The sequence below is a fragment of the Saccopteryx leptura genome, chromosome 10, assembly GCF_036850995.1.
Source record: "Saccopteryx leptura isolate mSacLep1 chromosome 10, mSacLep1_pri_phased_curated, whole genome shotgun sequence".
Classification (NCBI taxonomy): Eukaryota; Metazoa; Chordata; class Mammalia; order Chiroptera; family Emballonuridae; genus Saccopteryx; species Saccopteryx leptura.
Window position 1 is genome coordinate 24794687 of NC_089512.1, and position 24004 is coordinate 24818690.

At 52.2% G+C, this 24004-nt stretch overlaps 1 protein-coding gene across 3 annotated transcripts in view; it reads right to left on the reverse strand.

The window, feature by feature from the left end:
• RARB (retinoic acid receptor beta) overlaps nt 1-24004 on the reverse strand; it is a 187380-nt gene that overhangs the window by 18508 nt on the left and 144868 nt on the right. For all 3 annotated transcript variants that reach the window (XM_066350850.1, XM_066350848.1, XM_066350849.1), the window contains 2 exons: nt 16675-16835; nt 160-336 (listed from right to left, as the gene is read on the reverse strand). In XM_066350850.1, the coding sequence (XP_066206947.1) occupies nt 160-336; nt 16675-16835 (338 nt within the window). The remainder of the gene's footprint in view (nt 1-159; nt 337-16674; nt 16836-24004) is intronic.

Here is a 24004-nt window from a genome sequence, read left to right on the forward strand (position 1 = left end):
CCTTTGGCAAATGTACTGAGATGTGGGCGGGGCGCACGCCACTCCATCAGCCAAGGCGGTGGCAGAGGGAGAGGCTGGGGACATCAAAGCCTCCCAAGGTCGTCACAGCCGCTCACTGCCTCCCCTCAAGTCCCGGACTGAGTTCCGAAGGGCACATACCAGGATGTCCAGGCAGGCGGCCTTCAGCAGGGTGATCTGGTCCGCGATGGTCAAGCTGGTGAAGCCCGGCAGGCGTTTAGCAAACTCCACGATCTTAATAATGCACTTGGTGGCCAGTTCACTGAATTTGTCCCAGAGGCCCAGGTCCAGCCGGACTCGGTGGTCAGCACTGGAGTTCTGAGGGGGAGAGAAGACACCATGGTTTCTGGGGAGCCCCATGGAAGGCAGGAGGTGTAACACGTCTACTGCTCATGGGCTGCCTGTCTCGTCCTGACCAGTGAGCTTCCTGGTGGGCTTGCTGAGTTTTTAGCTTGGATCTACCTTTTAAAAATGCTCAAAATATTATCCCTGTCCCACCCAATCGTCAAATTACAGAGGAGGGGAATTTCTCTTTGGGCAATCATTCCAGCTAATAAATGAAGAAAGAATAATGGAATAAGAAGTCACCACGATATAATTCTGAGGAATTCATGGCTCTCGGCACTGCCCACTCGTGGTTACTATCATCTTACAAACAGGCAGCCTGTTACTTGGGTGTCCTGGTGGAAAACACTCACCACCACCTATGCAGCTGCCAGACCAGAATGAATCACAGTGAGCCTCCAGCCAGAACTACAGGAAACCCAGAAGGCAGAGGGACATGCTAAACGACACCACGGGGGATGCGGCTGTCCACATCCGGGATGCGAGAGACCCCATAAAATCGACGGGTTAGTTTCTTCAACAAATACATTGCAAGGGGAATAAAGAAATGGAAGGAAAAAACCTATAGATTAAAAGTGACTCCACCCAGATGCTCATTAACTGATGAGTGGATAAACTGCGACGCAACCAGGCAACAGCGCGCCCCTCGGCCGTGGCTACGAACGAACGAGGCCCTGACTCCCACTGCCGCACGGATGGACCACAGACGTATCGGGCCAAGCGAAAGAAGGCAGACTCAAGAGCCCACGCACAGAATGATCCCATTCATGTGACATTCTGGAGATGGCAAAACTGTAGTGACAGAGGTCAGGTCAGTGGTTTCCAGGGGCTGGGGTGGGGGGATGGCCGAGCACGAGGCGTTCAAGGGGACTTCGTTGGAGTGACGAAGTGCCCTGCATCTTGGGCGCAGGGCCCGTGACAGCACACACGTTTGTCAAACTCATAAAACTGTCCCTTTACAACAGGTAAATTTTACATAATGTACATTATACCCCAATAGACCTGACTTAGGAAAAGAAGAGTTTTAGGAGACTTACAAACCAATTTCAAGCTGTAGACCTTATCTGAATTCTAACTCAAATAAATAAATTGTGACAGGTATGAGAAAACTGGCAATCTGCGATATTAAAGTATTGGATATAATTCTATTTTAGGAGGAGTGATGATAGCATTGCTGTTAGGCTTTTGTTTGCAGAAGTGTCTGTCACAGACAAAATAAGATGTCTGTAACACTCGTTCAAACGCTATGTAACGGGCAGAGTGTGTATGAGGGTGGACAGATGATGGAAAGAGACTGACCGGGAAGGGATCACAGGTGTTCATCATTCTATTCTCTCTGCTTTCAGATTATGTTTGCAATTTTTCATAATAAAAAGTTTAAAATGTGACAGTGACAATGACAATTTAAAGGAAAAACAAAATACTGCAACACCAATAACCAAGTTTAGGCTCTCTCGTGGTCCTCAGTGTTGCTATGGCCACAGGCGTGTCTGGTACCCAGTCTCACTGCCAGCCCCAGGCCTCAGCAGAGAGGCAGGATCAGGGTCTGCGGGCACGTGTGGGCGGCATGAGGGTGCAGCCACGGAGGGGTGCCCCTCCCTGTGCTCTCCGGAGGGACCCTCCTCCGAGTCCCTGGGCAGCTTCCACTCAGGACCCGAGGCCCAGGTCCTGCAGGACCACTCATCCCGACAGCCACAAAACAAAGAGAGCTCTCCCCCTCATCCTGACAGAGGCCTAATTTCAGTCCAAACCTCTGCCAACCACTGGCTGGGTTCCTGCATCCATTCAAACATTCCTTCTTTCATTCGCTTACCTTCCTCTCTTCCTCCCTCTCTGTGTTCCCTGCGTGTTTCCTGACCCACCCCCACACAGCCAGGGGCTGTGGTATAACGGCTGAACACCCCAGAGCCAGCATCCACCCTTGGCTGAGGGAGAGTGCCAGCAGCTCCCTGAGCCTTCGCAGGGCAGCCCCACCCACCCAGGCTGCACCCCTCACCTCCAACCCCACAACGGTGGGGAAGATCGGGCTGTCAGCTTCATTACAGGATGTGGCTGGGAATGAATCCTGGATCTACTGGACCCCCAAACCTGACCTTTTCCCCTACTTGGCCAACAGGTGTGACCTCCTGCAAGTAGTGCCCTCTCTTCATACCTCAGTCTTCCCGTCTGTAAAGAGGGACACACCTGTCCTCAAAGGCTGCTGGGAAGAACAAGCAGGACCCCCGAGGGAAGGAAGTAAACGGTGCCTGTTGTGTTCAGGGGGGTCTGAACAGTGTTGGACCCTTTTCCTCATCACCCCCCCGCACTGTCAGGGGGTTCAGGCTGGAGCAATGATTGTCCTCTCCTCGGTCCTCACATGCAGAGGCAACGCGGCCAGCAATGTCCCCATGCTGGACCCACGCTGCTGCCCGTTACAAGCCTCACACTATCTTTCCTCGTGTAATCAGTAAAGAGGATGCTCAGAGCACAGACAGGAAATAGACCATCGCTGAGAACTTGCCAGAAATTACTGAAGATCTCAGCTTTCGGTTACAACCACTCTGCAACACACTCAAGAAAGTGTCTGGTTTCTTCTCTTTCTGAAACCTCCAGAGCAGGATTGCTGGTGCAGATGGAGTGGAGTGGCTGTCTTGCCCCCCCCCCCCACCCGTCTCCCTGCCATTCTCTGCTCTCCCTCTGGTGTCCTTTGGGGGACTGCTCCTCCCTCCCTCTCAGCCCTTTGCATTTGAGTGGGGCCATCTAACCCTCTCAAGTGCAGGCAGGGCGCTGACTCTGCTCTGGCTGATCAGAGTGGTCCCTCCTCCTGGCTACAGTGATTGGTTCAGAAAGAACAGGTAACTCGGAGCTGGCCAGTGAGGCTGAATTCTGAGACTTCTGTTGGAGCAAATGGGGAAGCAAAGCTCTCCATCAGTAAGGGTTAGCAGGGGCTTTCAGGGGCCATCAGAGGGAGAAGGCTTTCCGCACAGTGAGGCCAACTCAGAGGAAAGCCAAGATGAACACAGAGAGAAAAAAGAATGTTCCGAAGATACTGAACTGATGGATCCAGCTATGCCTGATTCACACAGGATACATATATATATTTTTAAATCTAAGTAGATTTGAGTTTGGTTTCTATCACAGCAACTGGAAGAATTCTGACTAATGTGCAGTTGTAACTTAAGATGATTTGTCTGGGAGTTTCACATTCTCTACTCTCCAACTCCCCGGCCCCACCACAAACTGTCAAGACTCGGAAAAGAGGTCCCACTGCCACCAACCTAGTCTGAGCCACCATCGCCTCCTGCCTGATTATTGCAACAACGTCTTCACTGGTCTCCTTCATTCCACCCTGACCTCCGTACAGTCTATTCTTACTGAAGAACTGAAGGAAAAGCCTTTTAAACCACAAGTCGGACCAAGTTGCTGTGCTGCTTAAAACCTCCAGTGATTTCTCACTCAGACTAAAAGTCAAAGGCATTTTCCAGACCTGGCCTCTGCCTTCTGACTTTGTCTCCTCCGACTTTCTCCCCAGCTGACTCGAACCATCTACACAGGTCTCCTAGCTCGCCCTAAACAAGTGGAGCATGGACCTGCCTCTGGGCCTTTGCACTGGCTGTTCCCAACCCCTGGACTGCTTTTCCCCAGATAGCTGCAGGATGCCCTCCCTCATTCCTTTAAGTCTTTGCTCAATGTCATTTTCTCTGAGGCCTCCCAGACCACTCTACTGGAAATTATAGAATCTTCGCACTGACTAGAACAGAAAACATAAATTTGATTTTTCAAAGAACCCTAGTAACTCAGTTAACCTTCTTTCTACATGTAAATTTCTGTGTTGTCTGTCTTGTTTCCTCTTTGTCCTTCCATGTCTATACCCCCTTAAGGTTCACTGCCTCTACCAGGTAAGAACTAAGTGAGCTGTTAAAGTTTAAGATAAGCATGGTATGAATAAACAGATTTTTCTTCTAAAAATTGTTTTTTATCATAGCCTATTAGAGTAATAACAATTGGGTTGCTGTAGCCGATTGGCTCAGCAGTAGAGTGTCGGCCTGACATGTGGAAGTCCTGGGTTCCATTCCCGGTCAGGGCACACGGGACAAGCGCCCATCTGCTTCTCCACCCTTCCCACTCTCCTTTCTCTCTCTCTCTCTCCTCCCCTCCTGCAGCCAAGGCTCCATGGGAGCAAAGTTGGCCCAGGCACTGAGGACGGTTCCGTGGCCTCAGCCTCAGGTGCTAGAATGGCTCCGGCTGCAAATGAGCAACGCCCCAGATAGGCAAAGCATCGCCCCCTAGTGGGCATGCTGGGTGGATCCTGGTCGGGCACATGCAGGAGTCTGTTTCTCTGCCTCCCTGCTTCTCACTTCAGAAAAATACCCCCCTAAAAAATTGGGTAACTAGGCAGAATTTGTTTTTAATAATATATTGTTCACTTGACTTTATTCATATTTCATAAATTATAACCTGATAGATTACAAAGAAAAAAAGAAAAATGGGGCACTCTATTTGTAATTTGTACTTCTGAAAAATTTCTTTCTACCCATGTATAATTATTTAAATTATTTTGCAGAAGAAGAAAATACTGCTTGTATATTATTTATAAACAGTCTATATTTTTAGATTTTCAATATCTGTTGTTAGGCTCATATGATATCTGTATAAATTTCCTTAATGTTATATAACAATTTCTATTCTTCAGTAGATACTGATATTTTCTATATTGAATTTAATGGGGAATAAAACATTGCAAGAATTAGAAAAAGTAAAAGATTACTGGCAAAGAATTAAATATGTAATGAAACAGAATTTACTTTCATCCCCCTCCCTCCAAAAAGAAAATTACAGAACCCTCCACCCCTACACACCAGCGCCCCCCCCACCCTGTTTGACACCACCAACAACACTGATCTCCTAACACACCCTACCATTAACTCATTAACTGGGGCTTCTTGTCTCGTCAGTGCCTACAACAGCGCCTGGTACACACAGTAGGCATTCCTAAAAATATTTGCTGAATGCATCAGTGGTGAATGAAGTTCCCACAAGTCCCTGCTTGTTTAAAATGTCTCAGGACAACCAGCGTGTTGAGGATGAAGCTCTCCCATACCTCCTCCTTTGGCCTTTGCTGCCTCCAAGGGCGGAACTGAACCATCCAACCAAAGGCAAGTCTCCCCGGGCACACATAACTCGTTCAGTTAAGGGTCCCCTGCATCCTAACTGATGTCTTTAGTCACCCACCTCAGTGGAAATCAGTTCACCGAGCCAGTAAAACTCACTCCTGTTTTTAATGTCGGTGACGAACGAAAGCCAGAAAGAAACGTTTGCCCAAGGGATGCCAAGAGGCACTAAAAAAGCTGGTGGCCAACGTTGCCTTCCGCAACATCCTCTGCAGGCACCCTGCGGATTTATCGTCTTCCTTCCTCAAGGACCTTGGTGGAATTCAGTACACTCGGGGGAATGTAAGATCAAGATGTGCACCGTTCAGGCTGTAATTAAATTTAATAGGCAGTTTATCCGGTTCGGAGGGAGACGCGATCGGGAGGGACAGAGAGGCGGGCTGACTGCGGGAAATCATTTTACAATGGAGTATTCATCTGGAAAAAAAGACATTGCCCCAACCCAGCAAGTGTGAACGAAATCTTCATCAGCGCCCTACGAGGTTACTTTGTCACGCGCGCGGGGCTGGGAGGGAGCAGCCTGTCGCACCTTCTATTAGAAATAATGCACAGCCGTCTTAACGGCATGTAAATCTCACTCCCGATTATGCAAACGGAAGGGAAGAGGCAGTTAATAAAACACAAAATAACCTGGTGTTTTATTAGGCTGGTTGCCGGACTCACAGGCATGAGGTTTAAAATGGCTTATATATTATCTTCCAGCTGCGGCAAATGGACGTGTGGCCTGGTTTGGTTGGCAGTGAAGGCGGGCACAGGGAGCGAGGTGGCAGCGTGGGTTCTCTGCAGCCTTCCTGAAGCCGGGGGAGGGGGAGGAGGAGGAAGGGAAGAATAGGGTCCCGAGGGGAGGCCGGTGGTGGTGGCAGCTAATGAGATGCAGAGGCAAAGCAGAGGTCGGGAGGGACAGGCTTTCCCCAAACTCACTCTCCTCCCCTCGGCTGCCTTCAACCTGGACGGAAGCCCCTCCCCAGGCAGGAGCCCCAGCCGCCTTCCCAGAATGCTGTGCAGCAGGGGCCCAGGTGGCCCCCTAGGGCCATCTTTAGCCACAGAAGAGCCCAACGCCACTATGAAATCCAATTCAGTGGCCATTTTTGTCCCACAACTGCATCCCTTTCTTCTGCAGACTCGGTTCCTCGCTGCCACACGGTGCTTTACTGACCGGCCTCACCGTCAGACCAAGACCCCTCCGTGCAGGGGATGACCAGTGCCTTCAAAACCCCACCTGTGCCAGCCCCTGGGTACTCCAGCGGCTTAATCAGGGCTACTCATGTTCTTTTTTCTTTTTTCTTTTATTTTCTTTCTCTCTTTCTTTCTTTCTTTCTTTCTTTCTTTTTTTCTCTTTCTTTCTTTCCTTTCTTTCTCTCTCTCTCTCTCTTTCTTTCTTTTTCTTTTCTTTCTTACCTAAAGAGGGACATAAATGTCTTAAAGGGAGGAAAGAGTCCAGGTTCCCTGGGCATGTGGGGCACACCCACAGAGGCAGACTCCCTCTCCCCGAGGCCTGCAGTCCTGGCCCTTCAACCACCCTGAGAGGCCGACGATGCCCTTTCAGATTCTCTCCGCAGAAGGTTGCCGTCACCCCCGTTCCAAAGCTTCATTCTACATGTTTCTCACGAGGCAGCCCTTTGCTCAGGCGCACCTCCCCGGGGGCACTGTTTTAAGTGATTCTTAATGAACTCCCTTTAACTCTCACCACAGCCTCATAAAGTAGGTTCTGTGGTCATCCCATTTGACTGACTGGAGACTGAGGCCCAGAGAAGTTAAGTAACTGGTACAAGATGCCCTAGCAGTAGGTGGAGGGGACAGGCTCCACCCCCAGGGGCGGGGCTACAGCATCTGGGCTCCCCACCACAACGCCCCTCTCGCACTTGGCTCATCGTGTATTCTACTTCCTGACCAGAACTTTGTCTCCCAGAGCCGGTTACTGTGTTTGTGATCTCCCTCCGGGTTGGAAACTCCAGCAGCAAAAAGATACCTGGCATCACTATGAAGAGAATGCCATGTGCCAGGCCAGTATCTCTTTGTAGTCAACAAACACATATCTAGCCACTATGACAACCTGGCCTCTGGGTCTTGCCCTGGGGTGGGGCGTGCCCATCAGTGGGTGTAGACAGCATTCTCCCAGAACCACATGCTCCCAACAGCTGGGGAGGAAGGCAGTGTGGCAGCCACCCTGCCACTCGGAGTGGAAAGACGGGCAATATCTCAAAGGCCTGTCGCAGCCCATGAGTGGAGAGGGCTCCAGGCCACGGGAAGGGGGCAGGTAGCAAGGACGTCAAATGACCTCGAACTCTTTCCTGGAAGTCTGGCAAAAGCAAGCATGATGCTATAAGGACTTCACTGATTTAGGGGTGCTCCTGAACCCCCATTGTCTTAAGACTCCTGAGCTAGGATATGAGCCTCAACGGGCCCCTCTGGACAAATTCAGTCCCTCCGTTCCTGGTATTTCAGAGATTCAGAGACCTCTGGGGTGCAGGGGTACAGCCTTTGGAAGGGCCCAGCTGTAGGATGGAGGGTGGAGACCAGTGTTGGACGGTCAAGAGATGCTAGGTTTGGGGTCGTCTTAGCTGCTGTGAGGAGCCATTGACGGTTTCTCGGGGGCATATTTAAGAATAAACCAAAGCTCTGCCCTGCCTCCCTGCCAAAGCCTTCTGGCCACGCACAGAGCAGCCAGGGCCCACCCGTCGACAAGCTTCTCCCGACTAGAAGCCTTTCTTAGCTCTCCCTGGCTAACGTGCACACACCTTATCCCAGCACACCGAGGCCCCATCAGCCAGACCCTACCTCTCTCCTCAGACTCCGCACCTACCTCCCATCCAGTCCCCTCTTTGTAACACTTCTGGCCATGCTCAGGCTATTCCCTGAGCTGGGAATGTCTGTTCCTTTTTCCACCTTCCAGTGAGACCCTGGGTACCTACCCCAGTGCCTGGAGGGTGTTGCCTTTAAAAGATGAGGACTTATGATGTGTGCTGCCAGAGGTTTCTAAAAGCTCCCGGAACAAGTGAGAAAATCTGCCAGACTTCACAAAAGAGCTGCAAGGTAAACACCTGGGTACCCCAATACTACGCTCAGTAGGTGTGATGGGTGAACTGTCCCCCCCAAAAAAATATATACAATGAAAACTTAACTCCCAGTACTTCAGAAGGTGACCTTATTTGGAAGTAGGGTCTTTACAGAGGTAATCAACCTAAAAGGAAGTCATTAGGATGGTTCCTAACCTAGTATGACAGTGCCCTTATACAAAGGAAAAATTTGGACAGAGACAGACATGCGCAGAGGGAAAGCCACGTGAAGAAGTATGATGAGAAGGTGGCCATGTGAAGACAGCGGGCAGGGGATGGAGTCCTGCATCTATAACCCAAGGAAGGCCACTAATTAGCAGTAACATCCCAAGCTATGAGGCAAGGTGTCTCCTCTGGAGATGTCAGAGGGAGCATGGCCCTGAGGACGCCTTGAGTTTGGATTTCTCGCTTCTAGAACTGAGAGACAATACATTTCTGTTGTCTTCTGCCATCAGTTTGGGTCCTTTAATGTGGTGGCCCTAGGAGACTAATAGAGTTGGTATATATAGTCAGTGTGTGTGGGAAAATGAAGGCATGGTCTAGGTCAGTGGTTTTCAACCTTTTTATATATACTTGGGGACCGGTGAAAATAGGAGAATTATATATTTTGGGGACTGCTAAGACAGAAATCACCCTGAGCATAAGCAAATTTGACTAAGATCATTGGGTCTGTAACCCTCATATGACATCAGGGTGGTTAACTCTTTTGTGGACCGGCACGGAATTTCTGGTGGACCGGTCCGCAGTCCAGACAGAGCAGGTGTGTTTACTGGCAGGAAACAGGCTCCCAGAGTTAGGGCGGGTCCAAGGTAGGAAGATGAGGTAGCAGGGTCAGAGGTGGGGGTCAGACCTTGGGTTCGTGACTGCCCTAACCTTGCACCCTCACCAGGAGGAGCCTCTTTCCTGGGAGGTCCACCTCACGAGTCTCAGACTCCGATTCTCGGGCTGATCCAGGTGTCAGCTGCGAAAATCAAAGCCAAGTCCTCCCATGGCCGGAACCTCTCACACTCTCCTCCCTTTTCTAAAGCACTCGTCTCCTGGAAAGTCTTTTGAAGGTTTAATGATGCTGTTGGCGGTCATTTTTTCTGAGTAGATTAAGGGCTCCTTAAATCTCCATAGCTCAAGTTCACGAGCCCCTTGGAGGGCAGCTATGTCCCATCGAGCTCCTCAAGGTGATGAACAGCCTGCACTCGGCAGAGCAGGGGGCGCAGGAGCGGGTGCAGCCCCGAGCAGACGGTCCAGGCGGGGGCTGCGCCGCCCGGAACCCTCTCCTCCCCACCTGCCCCCTTGCTCTCCCAGAACCTGGGCACGAGGCTCTGAAAAACGACACGGTGCTCTAGTAGGCTCACGAGGAGGAGCCTGCTCATTCTGCACATTTCTGTGCCAGAAACTGTCCAAGGCGCTCTGCTATCTGCATTTTCCTCATTTAACTAACCCTCAGTCACATGAGGCTCTATGTATTTAAACCCCATTATATAGATTAAGGAACTGAAGCTCCAATAAGGACTTCAAGATCATGACACTCCTAAGTAGCAAAGGCAGGATTTGAACCTGGGTCTAAGAGACCCCAAAGCCTAAAGGACATAGTTACTAGGGTCTGTCCTAAGGAAGCAGAGTCAGTAGCCTCGGAGCCAGGATGTGTCCTCTGGCTCACACCTCGTTCTGTTTTGGAGAGCTCAGTATAAACAGCCACTCCCCTGCTGCCCACCTTTCTACATGGAATCTCCCTCCCACCCCCTTGCCTTGGAGGGGTCAGTGGTTAGAAATCTCTGCACGGAGACTCACCCTGAGGCGTCCTGCGTGGAAGGTGGTGGGCATATGTTTTTGCGCCCCCTACTCATTCCTGCTGTCTCCTGGGCCTGACCATTGGTCCCAAATCTACCCGAATTAGGGAAGAAAAAAAGGAAGTACTCTTTCAAAGGTCTGTAGGTGGGCGGCCAGCTGCCTTTGAAGTTCCTCCCTGCCTACTCATCCCCAGGGCATCTGACAGGGATGCCAGTCTGGTGGAGATGGCAGGAAGTTCCCTGGCACTGCAAGGCACCGCCTCGCTAAAAAAACCCTCTCTATAAAAAAATGCTCGACTGGGAACTAGGAGCTTGCAGAGAATGTGTTGTGACTGCTGTTGTTTATTTATACCCCCACCGACTTCCAGAAAGGATTTGAAGTTGCTTACAATAAAAACAGTGAGGCCCGTGCTCAGAGAACAGAGATGAAGAGAAATGCAGGGTGGAAACTGTTTTGCAGCAGCCTTGCCCCTGCAAACGGGCCACGTGCCCCTGGAGGGAGGCCGGCTGGCCCTCGCCGAAGGAGCAGTCTCTGGAGATCAAGCCTGTACTTCCATTTTCCCTGCCGGATCTCTTCCCAAGAGGCGCAGAAGGTCCCTGCGGAGTGCTCAGAACGGTGGGCACTAATTGGGGCCTGATGGTGTCGTCCCCAAAGAGGGCTGAATGGGAAGGTGCCCCGGAGGCCCTCAGAGATCCCGCCAGCCTTGGGCAGAAGCAGGCCCCAGGACCAGGATTTGAATGCAAACAGTTTATTTGGGAAGAGATCCCAGGAAGCATGGAGGAGGAGTGGGCGGGGGCTGGGAAGGGAAGGCAGGCAGAGAAGATCATCCCTGGGGGTACCTGTGCTCCACCTCGCTGGGATGGGCGAACTGGAGATGTTTTAGAGAGGTATCCCCTCCAGGGCCAAGGAGGCTGGGGCCTTTCCCACCAGCTTTTATTGGTCATTGGGCGGGGCCTCTCCCAGGAGCATCTGCCCCAGCAGTGAGCCAGCTCTGGCAGCCAGAGGAGGCCTCCAGGCAGCGTCACTGGGATGGCAGTGTGAGCCACAGGACAGACAGGGTGTCCGAGGAGGTCTCCAGGCAGCACTGGGATGGCAGTGTGAGCCACAGGACAGGCAGGGTGTCCGAGGAGGCCTCTAGGCAGCCTCACTGGGATGGCAGTGTGAGCCACAGGACAGGTAGGGTGTCTGAGGAGGCCTCCAGGCAGCGTCACTGGGATGGCAGTGTGAGCCACAGGACAGACAGGGTGTCCGAGGAGGCCTCCAGGCAGCACTGGGATGGCAGTGTGAGCCACAGGACAGGCAAGGTGTCTGAGGAGGTCTCCAGGCAGCCTCACTGGGATGGCAGTGTGAGCCACAGGACAGGCAAGGTGTCTGAGGAGGTCTCCAGGCAGCACTGGGATGGCAGTGTGAGCCACAGGACAAGCAGGGTGTCCGAGGAGGCCTCCAGGCAGCCTCACTGGGATGGCAGTGTGAGCCACAGGACAGGCAGGGTGTCCGAGGAGGCCTCTAGGCAGCCTCACTGGGATGGCAGTGTGAGCCACAGGACAGGTAGGGTGTCTGAGGAGGCCTCCAGGCAGCGTCACTGGGATGGCAGTGTGAGCCACAGGACAGACAGGGTGTCCGAGGAGGCCTCCAGGCAGCACTGGGATGGCAGTGTGAGCCACAGGACAGGCAAGGTGTCTGAGGAGGTCTCCAGGCAGCCTCACTGGGATGGCAGTGTGAGCCACAGGACAGGCAAGGTGTCTGAGGAGGTCTCCAGGCAGCACTGGGATGGCAGTGTGAGCCACAGGACAAGCAGGGTGTCCGAGGAGGCCTCCAGGCAGCCTCACTGGGATGGCAGTGTGAGCCACAGGACAGGCAGGGTGTCCGAGGAGGCCTCCAGGCAGCGTCACTGGGATGGCAGTGTGAGCCACAGGACAGACAGGGTGTCTGAGGAGGCCTCCAGGCAGCGTCACTGGGATGGCAGTGTGAGCCACAGGACAGGCAGGGTGTCCGAGGAGGCCTCCAGGCAGCCTCACTGGGATGGCAGTGTGAGCCACAGGACAGACAGGGTGTCTGAGGAGGCCTCCAGGCAGCGTCACTGGGATGGCAGTGTGAGCCACAGGACAGGCAGGGTGTCCGAGGAGGCCTCCAGGCAGCACTGGGATGGCAGCGTGAGCCACAGGACAGGCAGGGTGTCCGAGGAGGCCTCCAGGCAGCGTCACTGGGATGGCAGTGTGAGCCACAGGACAGGCAGGGTGTCCGAGGAGGCCTCCAGGCAGCGTCACTGGGATGGCAGTGTGAGCCACAGGAGAGGCAGGGTGTCCGAGGAGGCCTCCAGGCAGCGTCACTGGGATGGCAGTGTGAGCCACAGGACAGACAGAGTGTCTGAGGAGGCCTCCAGGCAGCGTCACTGGGATGGCAGTGTGAGCCACAGGAGAGGCAGGGTGTCCGAGGAGGCCTCCAGGCAGCGTCACTGGGATGGCAGTGTGAGCCACAGGAGAGGCAGGGTGTCCGAGGAGGCCTCCAGGCAGCGTCACTGGGATGGCAGTGTGAGCCACAGGAGAGGCAGGGTGTCCGAGGAGGCCTCCAGGCAGCGTCACTGGGATGGCAGTGTGAGCCACAGGACAGACAGAGTGTCTGAGGAGGCCTCCAGGCAGCGTCACTGGGATGGCAGTGTGAGCCACAGGACAGGTAGGGTGTCTGAGGAGGCCTCCAGGCAGCGTCACTGGGATGGCAGTGTGAGCCACAGGACAGGCAGGGTGTCCGAGGAGGCCGGGCAGGCAGCCTCACTGGCCTAGAAGCAGGTGGAATCAGACCTACTGCGGAATGAGAATCCACCAGGACAGACCACCGATTTCAGAGGGAGGCCCCAGAGAGAGTCTTGGGGTGGGAAGGAGCTGTGCTGGCTAACAGGGCTGTCCCAAGAGGCATCATGGCCCCAGGTCCTGGGGGAAGCCAGCTCACACCAGGACCAATGTTCTCGAGAGGCAAATGCTGTACTTTGAGTTTGCCCCGCCCTCCTCCAGACTACAGTGGGCACCATTGCACCTGGGTACCAGGTGAGTCAGGGCCTGGGGGACTGAGTAGGCCACTCTCAGTTATCTCTACCTGGGGACCCTGACACAGTAGCAAATGATCCCAGGAATTGTCATCTAATGACTCTCACCTTGTGACCCGGCTCAAAAGTTTCCTCTTTCAGGAAGCCCTCCTTACTGATTGTTCTCTTATACTCTGTTTTTTCCTGGAGCTAAATATTGGATTTATTCCTGGGTAACAGCCACCTCCTCCTAACTGCTCCTATTCTAACCTGTCAACTACTCTCCTGATGTAAAAAGGGCTCCCTCCCCCTGGAGTCAGACCGACCATGTTCAAGTCCCATGTGTTGGCTATGAGACATGGGGAATGTCATCTAGTCCTTCTACACCTTGGTTTACTCATCTGTAAGTTGGGGAAAAATAATACCCAGCCTCAGTTTACTTATCTGCCATACGGGGGCAACAGTATCCACCTCGAATAGTTCTCATAAGCAGTGGTCCCCAACCTTTTTTGGGCCACGGACCGGTTTAATGTCAGAAAATATTTTCACAGACCGGCCTTTAGGGTGGGACGGATAAATGTATCATGTGACCGAGACAAGTGTCAAGAGTGAGACTTAGACGGATGTAACAGAGGGAATCTGGTCATTTTTTAAAAATAAAACATCGTTCAGACTTAAATATAAATAAAACGGAAATAATGTAAGTTATTTATTCTTTCTCTGCGGACCGGCACCAAATGGCCCACGGACCGGTACCGGTCCGTGCCCGGGGGTTGGGGACCACTGCTCATAAGGAGTAAGAGAATATATTTATGGTCCCTGGCACAGAGTAAATAATCAATAAATATTCATGGTAATAGCCATGGTGATAAGAATAATAACGACTCCTGATCACAAACTGTCCATTTCTCTCCATTCTTTACAGACTAAAATATAAATTCTTCAATCGGCATGCCAGACCCTGCAAGGTGTTTCATTCTCGTTTCCCATTAGCTTTCAACTTGACCCAACTCCACCATCCCAGAGCACCTGCCGTCTCTCGTCTTCTCCTCTCTCCCTTCCCATGGCCCAGCCTCAGTCAGTTTCCTTAGTCTTAGGTCATAACGCGCTCACCTGGACACTTAGCCCGGTACAGTGCCTGGAACACAGCTGGCAAGCAATAAATATTGTAAAATAAATCAGTGATATTTTCCTTGGCATTGGTTATTAACCCTTTTCCTTTTCTGAATGCCCAGAAGCACTTGGCATGAGACTAGGTCCCTGGAGGGTCAGTTCAGACCCAGTAAGTGGGTGTGTGGTCACATCACTGCTGTGTAGATTATTTCCAGGGCTCACCATAGAAGCTTTGCATGAACTGCTTCATTTCATCTTCCTAACTGGTTTCTATCACCCCCATTTCACAGATGGAAAAAACGAGGCTGAGGAAAGGGGTCACGTGGGTGATCGGTGACTGGGCAGGTTTAAACTCCACTCATCTGGTCCCAGCGCCCTTGCTCTTGACACCTGGCATTGCCCTCGCCACCTCTTGGTTCATGGGCCTACTTTAGCTCTTGAATTAAAATGAAAGCTCCCATATGGTGTCCGGCCTTGTCCTGCTCCGTCTCTGCTTTGGGCAAGGACAGTGCTCCCCTAGCTCAGTGAGAGTGTATCCACTGAGGCCAGCACCTCCCTCAGCCTGGCAGGTAGGTCAACAGCTTCACAGATTAAAGAGTAGCACACTCCAGAGTCGCCCCTTCTCCCTGACACCAAAGGCTGGGTGGGCCCCAGAAGGTCATCCTGGGTCTGGCCACTCAAAGTAGGTTCATGGCCTTTGCCGTTCAGAATGTGCTCTGCATACTAGCAGCCTCAGCATCGCCTGGGAGCTTGTTAGAAATGCCTCCAGCAGAACTGCTGAGTCAGAACCTGCAAGTTAATAAGAATGCCAGGTGCTTCGGAAGCACCTGGAGCTTTGGGAATCCCTGTCCTAGGCTCTTCCTCTGCTTCCTGAGCCAGTCTTTCATTCGGCCAGGCGTACCTAAGCCTAGTGTCAACCCTCTAGAAGCTGGTGCCACCCAACTGCATGGGCTCGTGCTCCTCTGAGAAGCTGCCCTGGCATGTTCTAGCAGCAATTTCCGCAACGAACCCTCCGGGCCCACTCCTGACCCCCATTCCCATTTTATAGATAAAACTGTGGCGCCCACACCCAAAGGCACGACAGCGCGCACCTCAAGACGTGCTTCACACGCCCTGCGCTCACTGTTCTTTTTTCTCTCCGGCAATCCCACTGCATCTTTCTGTGTTCGTGCCCTTCCTGGCACACCAGCCACCGAACCAGCAAATGCTGCAATACTTGCATTTTTTAAAAAGTACATTTACTAGCGCCTAGGCAAGTAACATAAGCCACTTGCAGAGGCCAGAACAAGTTAGACACATTCATTCACTCAATAAATATCGAGTCCCACACTCCAGGACTATACATCAAGAAATGTGATACGTGCAAAAAAAAAACAAAACAACACTTTAAAAAGTTCAAGTGTCTCATGATGTCTCTACAGCTCATCCCAGTTCAGGAAACACAGGCCTTCTGTTTTTAATCCCACGTTCTCTCCCTCCCTCTTCCCGTTATTTTTAACCTCAGTGAAAGCCATTCTCCAGCAGAACACTGGGAGCAGAGGGGCACCACCCACCCATCTAGCAACCTACCAGGGCAAGGGCCACACCTAGTTTTGCTTTTCCAGGCCTTGGCTTGGGCATTATACACACGCCCTCACTGAAGCCAGACCCTGGCCCAGGGCCGGTTCCCAATAACCTTGGGTGGATCTTACAGTTGGATCAGTGTTTTTAAAAGATTGATGCCTTCCCCCACCTGGGTCCCCACTGGGCTCTGTACGGGTGTCTGTCAGGACTCAAGTAACATCTCACTGGCTTCACTTGCCTCCTTCCCCAGACCCGAAGTCCCCGCAAGCAGCAACCTTACCTTATCCATTCATGTCGCCAGAGTCACACAGCCTGGCACATGGTAAGTGCTCTATTGGTGTCTCTTGGATGAATGCATGAACACGTGACTGAATCGGAGAAAACCCAGACTGCTCAGAGTGTCCAAAGGCTACTCCACGAAGGAGGGAGGTGGCCACTGTGTAGCCCCAGAGCCGACAGCAATGTCCTGGGCCAAGTTTGGGTGGATGTCCCCTTGAGGCCCAGAGCAAAGCGCGTGTGAGTGCGAGTGTGTGTGCGCGTGTATGTGTGTGTGTGCGTGTGCATGTGCGTGTACACAGGGTCTGTGCCCACCCTCCCAGCAGCCCAGGGAGGGAGCGGCTCTTACCGTGGTGTATTTCCCCAGCTGGCAGAGCGAGGGGAAGGTTTCCTGGTGCGCTTTCCGGATCTTCTCTGTGAGATCGTCTAGCTCAGCTGTCATTTCATAGCTTTCTGTGCATTCCTGCTTCGAAGGCTCCTTCTTTTTCTTGTTCCTGTCATTCCTGACAGCTGGAAATGATAGAGAAGGCAAATCACGGGTCACTAGTGGCTGGGCCCACGCTGCCCAAGCCGGGAGGTTCCATCTCCTGGTGTCTTGGATTCATTTGACACTGGAAGCAGGAACAGCGGGGACAGGTGATGTAAACACATCTCCCAAGAGAAGAGGTTTGGCGGCCAGGAGGGCTGGGCAGCGAGCGAGCCCGTCTTTCTGTGTGTGCACGTGCCAACCAGGTCTCAAGGAAAGCGTGGGCTCACCCAGAGGCTGAGGGTCTCTGTCAGGTTGGGGAGCACTTTCCAACGGGACTGGTCCTTTTCCCAAGCATGTTCCCCGTAACTCCAGAGAGGATGGCCTGAGAGGCATGACAAAGGGACCGGCTTAGCCTGGGAGACGTGTCCCCAAACAAAACCCAGGTGGCATCAGAGTTAGTGATTCCAAACTAAGTTTTCTGGTTTGATATTTTGCTTTTTAGTCTTCTGAATTCACTGGCTGGTACTTTGAAGAAATTCACCTGCAGGGTAATGGGATTCTGGTTTTCGCTCTCTCATGATTTTCTGCTTCCTAAACTTTCTGTGTGAATCATGTGTCTTGTTATTTATAAAGTTATTTAAAAAATAATAGGCCCTGGCCGGTTGGCTCAGTGGTAGAGCGTCGGCCTGGCATGCAGGAGTCCCGGGTTCGATTCCCGGCCGGGGCACACAGGAGAGGCACCCATCTGCTTCTCTACCACTCCCCCTCTCCTTCCTCTCTGTCTCTCTCTTCCCCTCCTGCAGCCAAGGCTCCATTGGAGCAAAAGTTTGCCTGGGCACTGAGGATGGCTCTGTGGCCTCTGCCTCAGGCGCTAGAATGGCTCTGATTGCGGCAGAGCAACGCCCCAAGATGGGCAGAGCATCGCCCCCTGGTGGGCAGAGCATCGCCCCCTGGTGGGCGTGCCGGGTGGATCCCAGTCGGGCGCATGCGGGAGTCTGTCTGACTGTCTCTCCTCGTTTCTAACTTCAGAAAAATACAAAAAAAAAAAAAAATAATAATAATAATAATAATAACCTATGCATGTTGAACCCTTGGCTGGGAAAACCATTCATTCACTCACTCATTCACTCACTCATTCACTAATTCATTCACTCACTCATTCACTCACTCACTCATTCATTCATTCACAGCCCCTTAGCTCCGTATCTTGTCTGGCCCCTGGCCCCTCAGCTGGCCCCACCGAGCTCGGCGCTGGGCAGAGCCAGGTCCAGGCCCAGGGGCTGTGGAAGCCATGCCTCTTATCACAGCACAGGCCTCTCAGGTGACTGTAAATCTGAGTGTAACTCAAAGCTCTGGCCCCTGACCTGGATCTCCTGGGGAAGGAAACGGAAACCCAGGGGGGCCAACAGGTAAAACGAGCTCATGGGCCCCCCTCTGGGAGTCTACATTCCCTAGGGACCCAGGGGTGGCCAGGCCGGACACCCCACGGCTGCCTATGCCACCACCATGACTCAGGAGTCTGGGCTGCAAAATGACCCGGGGCCTAATCCGATCCGCCCTAAGGGGATTTGGCCTGGGTGCCTCCTGAGCACCTGGGGGCCCTGAGCACTGGCAGTTCCTGCAGCGGGGGGTCTGGGGCCCTGCTCGCAGCTGGAGCTGAAGGCAGAATCAAAGGAAAATACAGGAGAGGAGGAAATGGGAAAGAGATGGGAATGGAGGGGGAGAAATGAGGGGGCGAATGGAGAGTGGGGAATGGAGAGTGGGGAATGGAGAGGGGAGAATGGTGAGGGAGGGAAGGAAGAAAGGAGGGAAGGAAGAAAGGAGGGAAGGAAGAAAGGAGAGAAGGAAGAAAGGAGGGAGGGAGGGAGAGAGAAAGAAAGGAAGGAATGAATGGGACTAAAAAATCCCAGTGTCTGTTTCAGCTACTCATACCTGACCAGGAGGCAGGAGGCAGGAGGCAGGACAGCCGGGGGAAAAAATTCACATTTCTTGAGTAAATTGAGCACAGGAGCTGTCTGCAGTATCGTACTTAACCCCATTATCAAGTAAGCAATTTTAAACCCATTTTACAGATGATGAAACTGAGCCTCGGAGAGGCTGGTGTACCCAAGTTTACGCAGCTGACAAGTTCTCGCCTCACTTGGACTCACTTATTTTTAAGGGAGTGCCTGTCTGAGAAGAAGAAAACGAAACCTCCCAAAAGGACTGTCTTTCCCTGGACTCCGGAATGACGCTGCACCTTGGCTCAGAACACTTCCCGATCTAGAACGAGTGTAAAGACGGTGTGAGGCACCGCGGCCGCGGATGTAGCCCAGACCATCCCCAACAGGTTCAGAACACAGGGTGAGGGTAGCGTCGTTTACAGCAGGGAGAAGCCAGAGAACGTAGTCAGCAAAAGGGAGACAATGAGGGGGGAGGGGCAGCGCATGGCGTCACACGTGCCCCTGGGTCTCCCCACGGGGGCGAAGTCTGGGCCTGTGAGGGGAGGCTGTGTCCTGAAGGCTTCTGTGTGAGCACAGGGGCTCTTAGTGTGGCTTCTCAGACCCCCTCTTTGCCTGGGTCCCACCCATGACCCTCTTGTTTAGCTAACACAAGTCACATCAGAGTAGCGTCGGCCCTTCCAAAACAGAGCCCCAAGGAAAGAATTGGGCAGTTCCTCACAGAGTTAAACGTGAAGTTACCACATGATCCAGCTGCTCCACTTTTAGATACATACCCAAGAAAACGGAAAATATATGTCCAGGCAAAACTTGTACACAAACGTTCAGAACAGCATTGTTCATAATAATAGCCAACAAGTGAAAACCCACATGCCCACCCGCTGATGAAGGGACAAAGGTAACGTGGTAGATTCATCCAATGGAATATTACTCAGCCACGAAAAGGAATGAAATGCCGATACATGCCACAACACGATGAACCCTGAAAACATTATGCTCTGGGAAAAAAGCCAGCCACAAAAGGCCACATGTTGATTGAGTCTATTTACATGAGATGTTCAGAATGAGATTTATAAACAGAAAGCTGATCAGCTGTTGCCAAAGGCTGGGGTAGAGGGGGGTGGGGTGGGGTGGATAGGAAGTGACTGCTAATGGGCATGGGGTTTCCTTTTGGGGAGATAAAATGTTCTGGACTTAAGAGAACTGTGCAACCTTGTGAGTGTCCTATAAATCACCGAATACTTTAAAATGATGAATATTACACCATGTGGATTATACCTTAAAACAAGAACAACAACAAAACCCAGAGCCCGGAGGCAGGCCACAGGTCCCTGGACACTGGAAATGCTTGGACCGGGAGCAAAAGCCGGTATGGCACCTATGACTACCTACTAACCACAGCAGCAGCAGTAATGCCGTTACCGGATGGCTTAGCGAGGGCCAGCCATTGCCTTAAGTGACTGAGGAAGTGCAGCTCACTGAATTTCACAGTGAACCAGGTGAGGGGAACATTACAGTTCCATTTCTACACTCTAGGAATCTGAGGCCCGAGATCACCTTGTTTGTAAGTAAACCAAGTCAGGATTTCATTGGAATGCGCAGAAAAGCAGAACCAAACACACAAAATCACCCCTAATCCGATCCCTAGGCGGGGCTGTGGCCCTGCATCTGCGTTCCTGAGGGCTCCCCTTCCCTGTCTCCTACCCACCGCGGCCCCCTGGACAATCCCCTGGGGAACCCAGGTGAGCAAACAGCTCTGGAGGGTTACCTGGGAGGAAGGACACTCGGAGGGGCCACCACTGTGCGTGTACACAAAGCCCGAAAGAGAAAGGTGAAGCCGGGGGAAGGGAACGGACACCTCGGGCCCTGGGCTGGCTTGTGCCGTAGCAGCACTCACCATTTACAAAATAACAACTGCAAAGCCAAAGCTCCATCTTCTGTGATTTGGGGCCCAAACTTTGGAGACCTCTTAGCAGCTGAGCGGTGGCCCGGGGACCAGTGTGCAGCCTCGTGCTCCCGTCCAGACTGCTACTGCTCTCCCAAAGCAAAGTGCCTCCCCACATCCCCAACCGTCTCCGTGACTACAGGACTCCCGGGACTCTCGCAAACTCCCCGGCAACTGCAAAATGCAATAACACTTCTGGTGCGAACGCCCCAATTACGGAGAGATTCCCGAGTTAATGGACAAATGTTCTAAACACGTGGCTTCGGCAGCTGCTCTGCTCAATGGCTTTAAACTGCTGTGGAATGCAGACATGGTATCTGCGCCAGGCGTGGGGACGCTGCCAAGCAGCAGCGGCTTCAAGGAGATGATGCAGTGCGTGGAGCACCACGCAGGCCTGGGGGCGGGGGCGGGGGCTCTGCCCAGCTGCCGGGGACTCGCGGTCAGCAGCTGCTGGGACCAGCCAGGAGCTCACCCTGTAGGGGACTAGTGCGGGGCAAGGGGGGGACACAGTGGTGTGTGTGTGTGTGGGGGGGACACAGTGGTGTGTGTGTGTGTGTGTGTGTGTGTGTGTGTGGCGCGGGGGCAGGGGGCCGGGGTGTGTGTGTGTGTGTGTGTGTGTGTGTGTGTGTGTGTGTGTGTGGCGCGGGGGCAGGGGGCCGGGCGCAAGCACAGCTCCACCGCTTACCATCACAGGGCAGCCAGCCTGTCTCCTTGGATGGCAGCACCCTCCTAAACACGCACGCTAAGCGGGAAAGAGAGAGGTGACTGTAAGTGCTAATGGGGGCCAGTTACCAGGGAAGAAGGTGGTAAGGCCCTTCCATGTGGAAGTGGCTGGGCCTGAACACTTGTGGGCATGATATTGGGGTCCATGGCTCTAAGTGGCAATGCTGCTTTTGACGAAACCATCGGGATAGCAACACTAAATGAGCAGGAGGAATCATTTGTTCCTTCATTGTTTTGTCCATTTGTTCACTTAAATATTTTTTGAGCTTCTACTATATGCCGTGTCCGGTGGGGATAAAATGGCGAGCCACACAGATGGTAGCTCCTGCCACAGAGTCACTTACGGTGGGAGACAGACATTCATCAGATACTAATAGTGATGGAAACAATAATAAGCATAATATTGGTACCACTATTATTACATGTGCTGCAGCTTGTACTGGAGTATTAATTATTATAATACTGAAAATGTTCATTACAACTACCATAGCAGCTTTGGGGCACTTGTTGAAACCCTGTATTCCTATTAGGTCAATCTATCCTCACATACCTGACAGGGCAGTATCATTATTATGCCCATCTTGCAGATGAGGAAACTGAGGCTGTCTGACATATACACGATTCTGCAGCGTGATAAGTTATATGAAGGAGGCTACAGGAGCTCTGTGTGTATATTACAAGTGTGCGCGCGTGTGCATGTGTGTGTGTATAGAGGGTGGAGGGATGGTCCAGGTTCAGGAAGCGGATGCCGGGAAAGGGAAGGGTGAAGTGATGGGAGGCTGGGATGGTGGGCTGGAGCCAGCGATGTTCTTCTCTGCGAGCCTGGGGTATGAAACTGATGCTCAGTCCCTAAGGCTGCCTGTGATGTTGGGTGGCTGGTCCCTTCTTTCACTGCAATTCCAACTGGCTGACATTGCACCAGTATCCCTGTGACAAGCTTGGGGGGTCTGCTTTCAGGCACAATATGTCCCTGGGAGTATATGCAAGGTGGGAGGGGCAATTACTGTTCTACATGGCCCTTCCCTCCTCACCTGTGGATATCCGGAAGGCAAGGGCTGTCTTTTACGAGTCTCTGTGTCCCCAGGTTTAATACAGTGTCAGGCCCGCCACAGGGACTCAAACAGTTCTGTGAAGGACAAGATGAGCAGGTAACTAAATGTGAGCCTCTGTCAGCTGTCAGGGCCTCTGCACGGCTATACAGAGCTTACCTGAGCCTCTTTCTTCCAGACATTACAGCCCTCGTCATCCCCCATGGACCTGCAGGGGACTCACTCCCCGCACTCCACCCTACAGTAGGAGCCAGGAGGCTGACAGAGCAGGTGGGGCCTCCAAAGGTTTGCGAGTGTGATTTACACACCTGGGGGAAGCCGGCCGATGTCGGCAAAGCGCTTCTTGGACGAAAGGTGCTCCATAAAACATCAAGTATTCTCCTTGTGAGGGCTAAGTGCTACAAATCAGATTTGGTGGCATAAAAGTAACGTATTTATGATCCACTATCATATTGCAAATGAAATGAGTGTAATAAAAGTGTCACTTATACAAATACCTCTGATGTACAGATCTCGACCTATGAATATGAAAACAGACACCCTAGCACTTTTATTTGAATGTCTAATCATGGAAATAAATGAAGTCATGTTCATTTTAATGTGTGCACTTGTGCATGTATTCTGGAATATCGATTTGCATGCGCACAACAAAAACGCAACGCAGGAAACATGCAAAAGGTGTGGATTTCACCTGGATTCCAGAAGAGGCGGAAACAACGCTTTAGTAAATTTCTTCACAGCAAAATAAAAAAAGGAAGGTAAACACAATCAACAGCGCTTTTGTCCATAAAATTTTCTATATTGGGTTTAGCAGAGAAAGCATAACGGTCTATTTATTCTTGCTTGAATATCAAAGCCTGGAATTGGTTCATCTTGACTCTTCACGCCCTTGGGAGTCCCTGCAGGACTCACGGGGGGAGTGGAGCTATGCCGTTGCCACGCATGGGAGAGGGCCTGTCACTGACATACAGATATGCTCAGGAGAAAAAAACTAACATAAGCATTTCAATGAGTTTGAAAATCATTTTCTAAATTAATTACACCCATGAACTACCCATGAGTTTGCAGCCAGGTGGACCAATGATGGATAGAGGCATACTTTTCCCATAATTCCAGGATTTGGGGGTTGGTGCTCAGGTATTTAACACAGCAGTTCCCGCTGCAAAGTTGGGCAGCGTTGGGGGCGGGGGGAGAGTTAATACTCCAAGATCAGAAGCTACCTGAAGGTAGAGCCTGTGTCTCTCCTGATACAGTCACTTCCATGTGAACACTGGTAGCAATTTGAACAAATACACAGAGCAAGAAGGTTAGCATATGAGGCTGCCGCTAAGTTTTCTCTGCCACTAACGAGACCCATGCCTTTGGGAACAAGCCGAGGGCAGCGTCCCACAAGTGTCTGCTAAATGAACAGAGTCCTGGGATTGAACCTTGAATTCAGGGCTTGTGAAATGGAGGTTAAAACAGCATCCTCAGAGGGCATGGCCACGCAGGGGCCACGCAGGGGCTGGGACTTCCAAGGGCGATGTGTCGGCCTGCACATGCCAGCTGTGAGG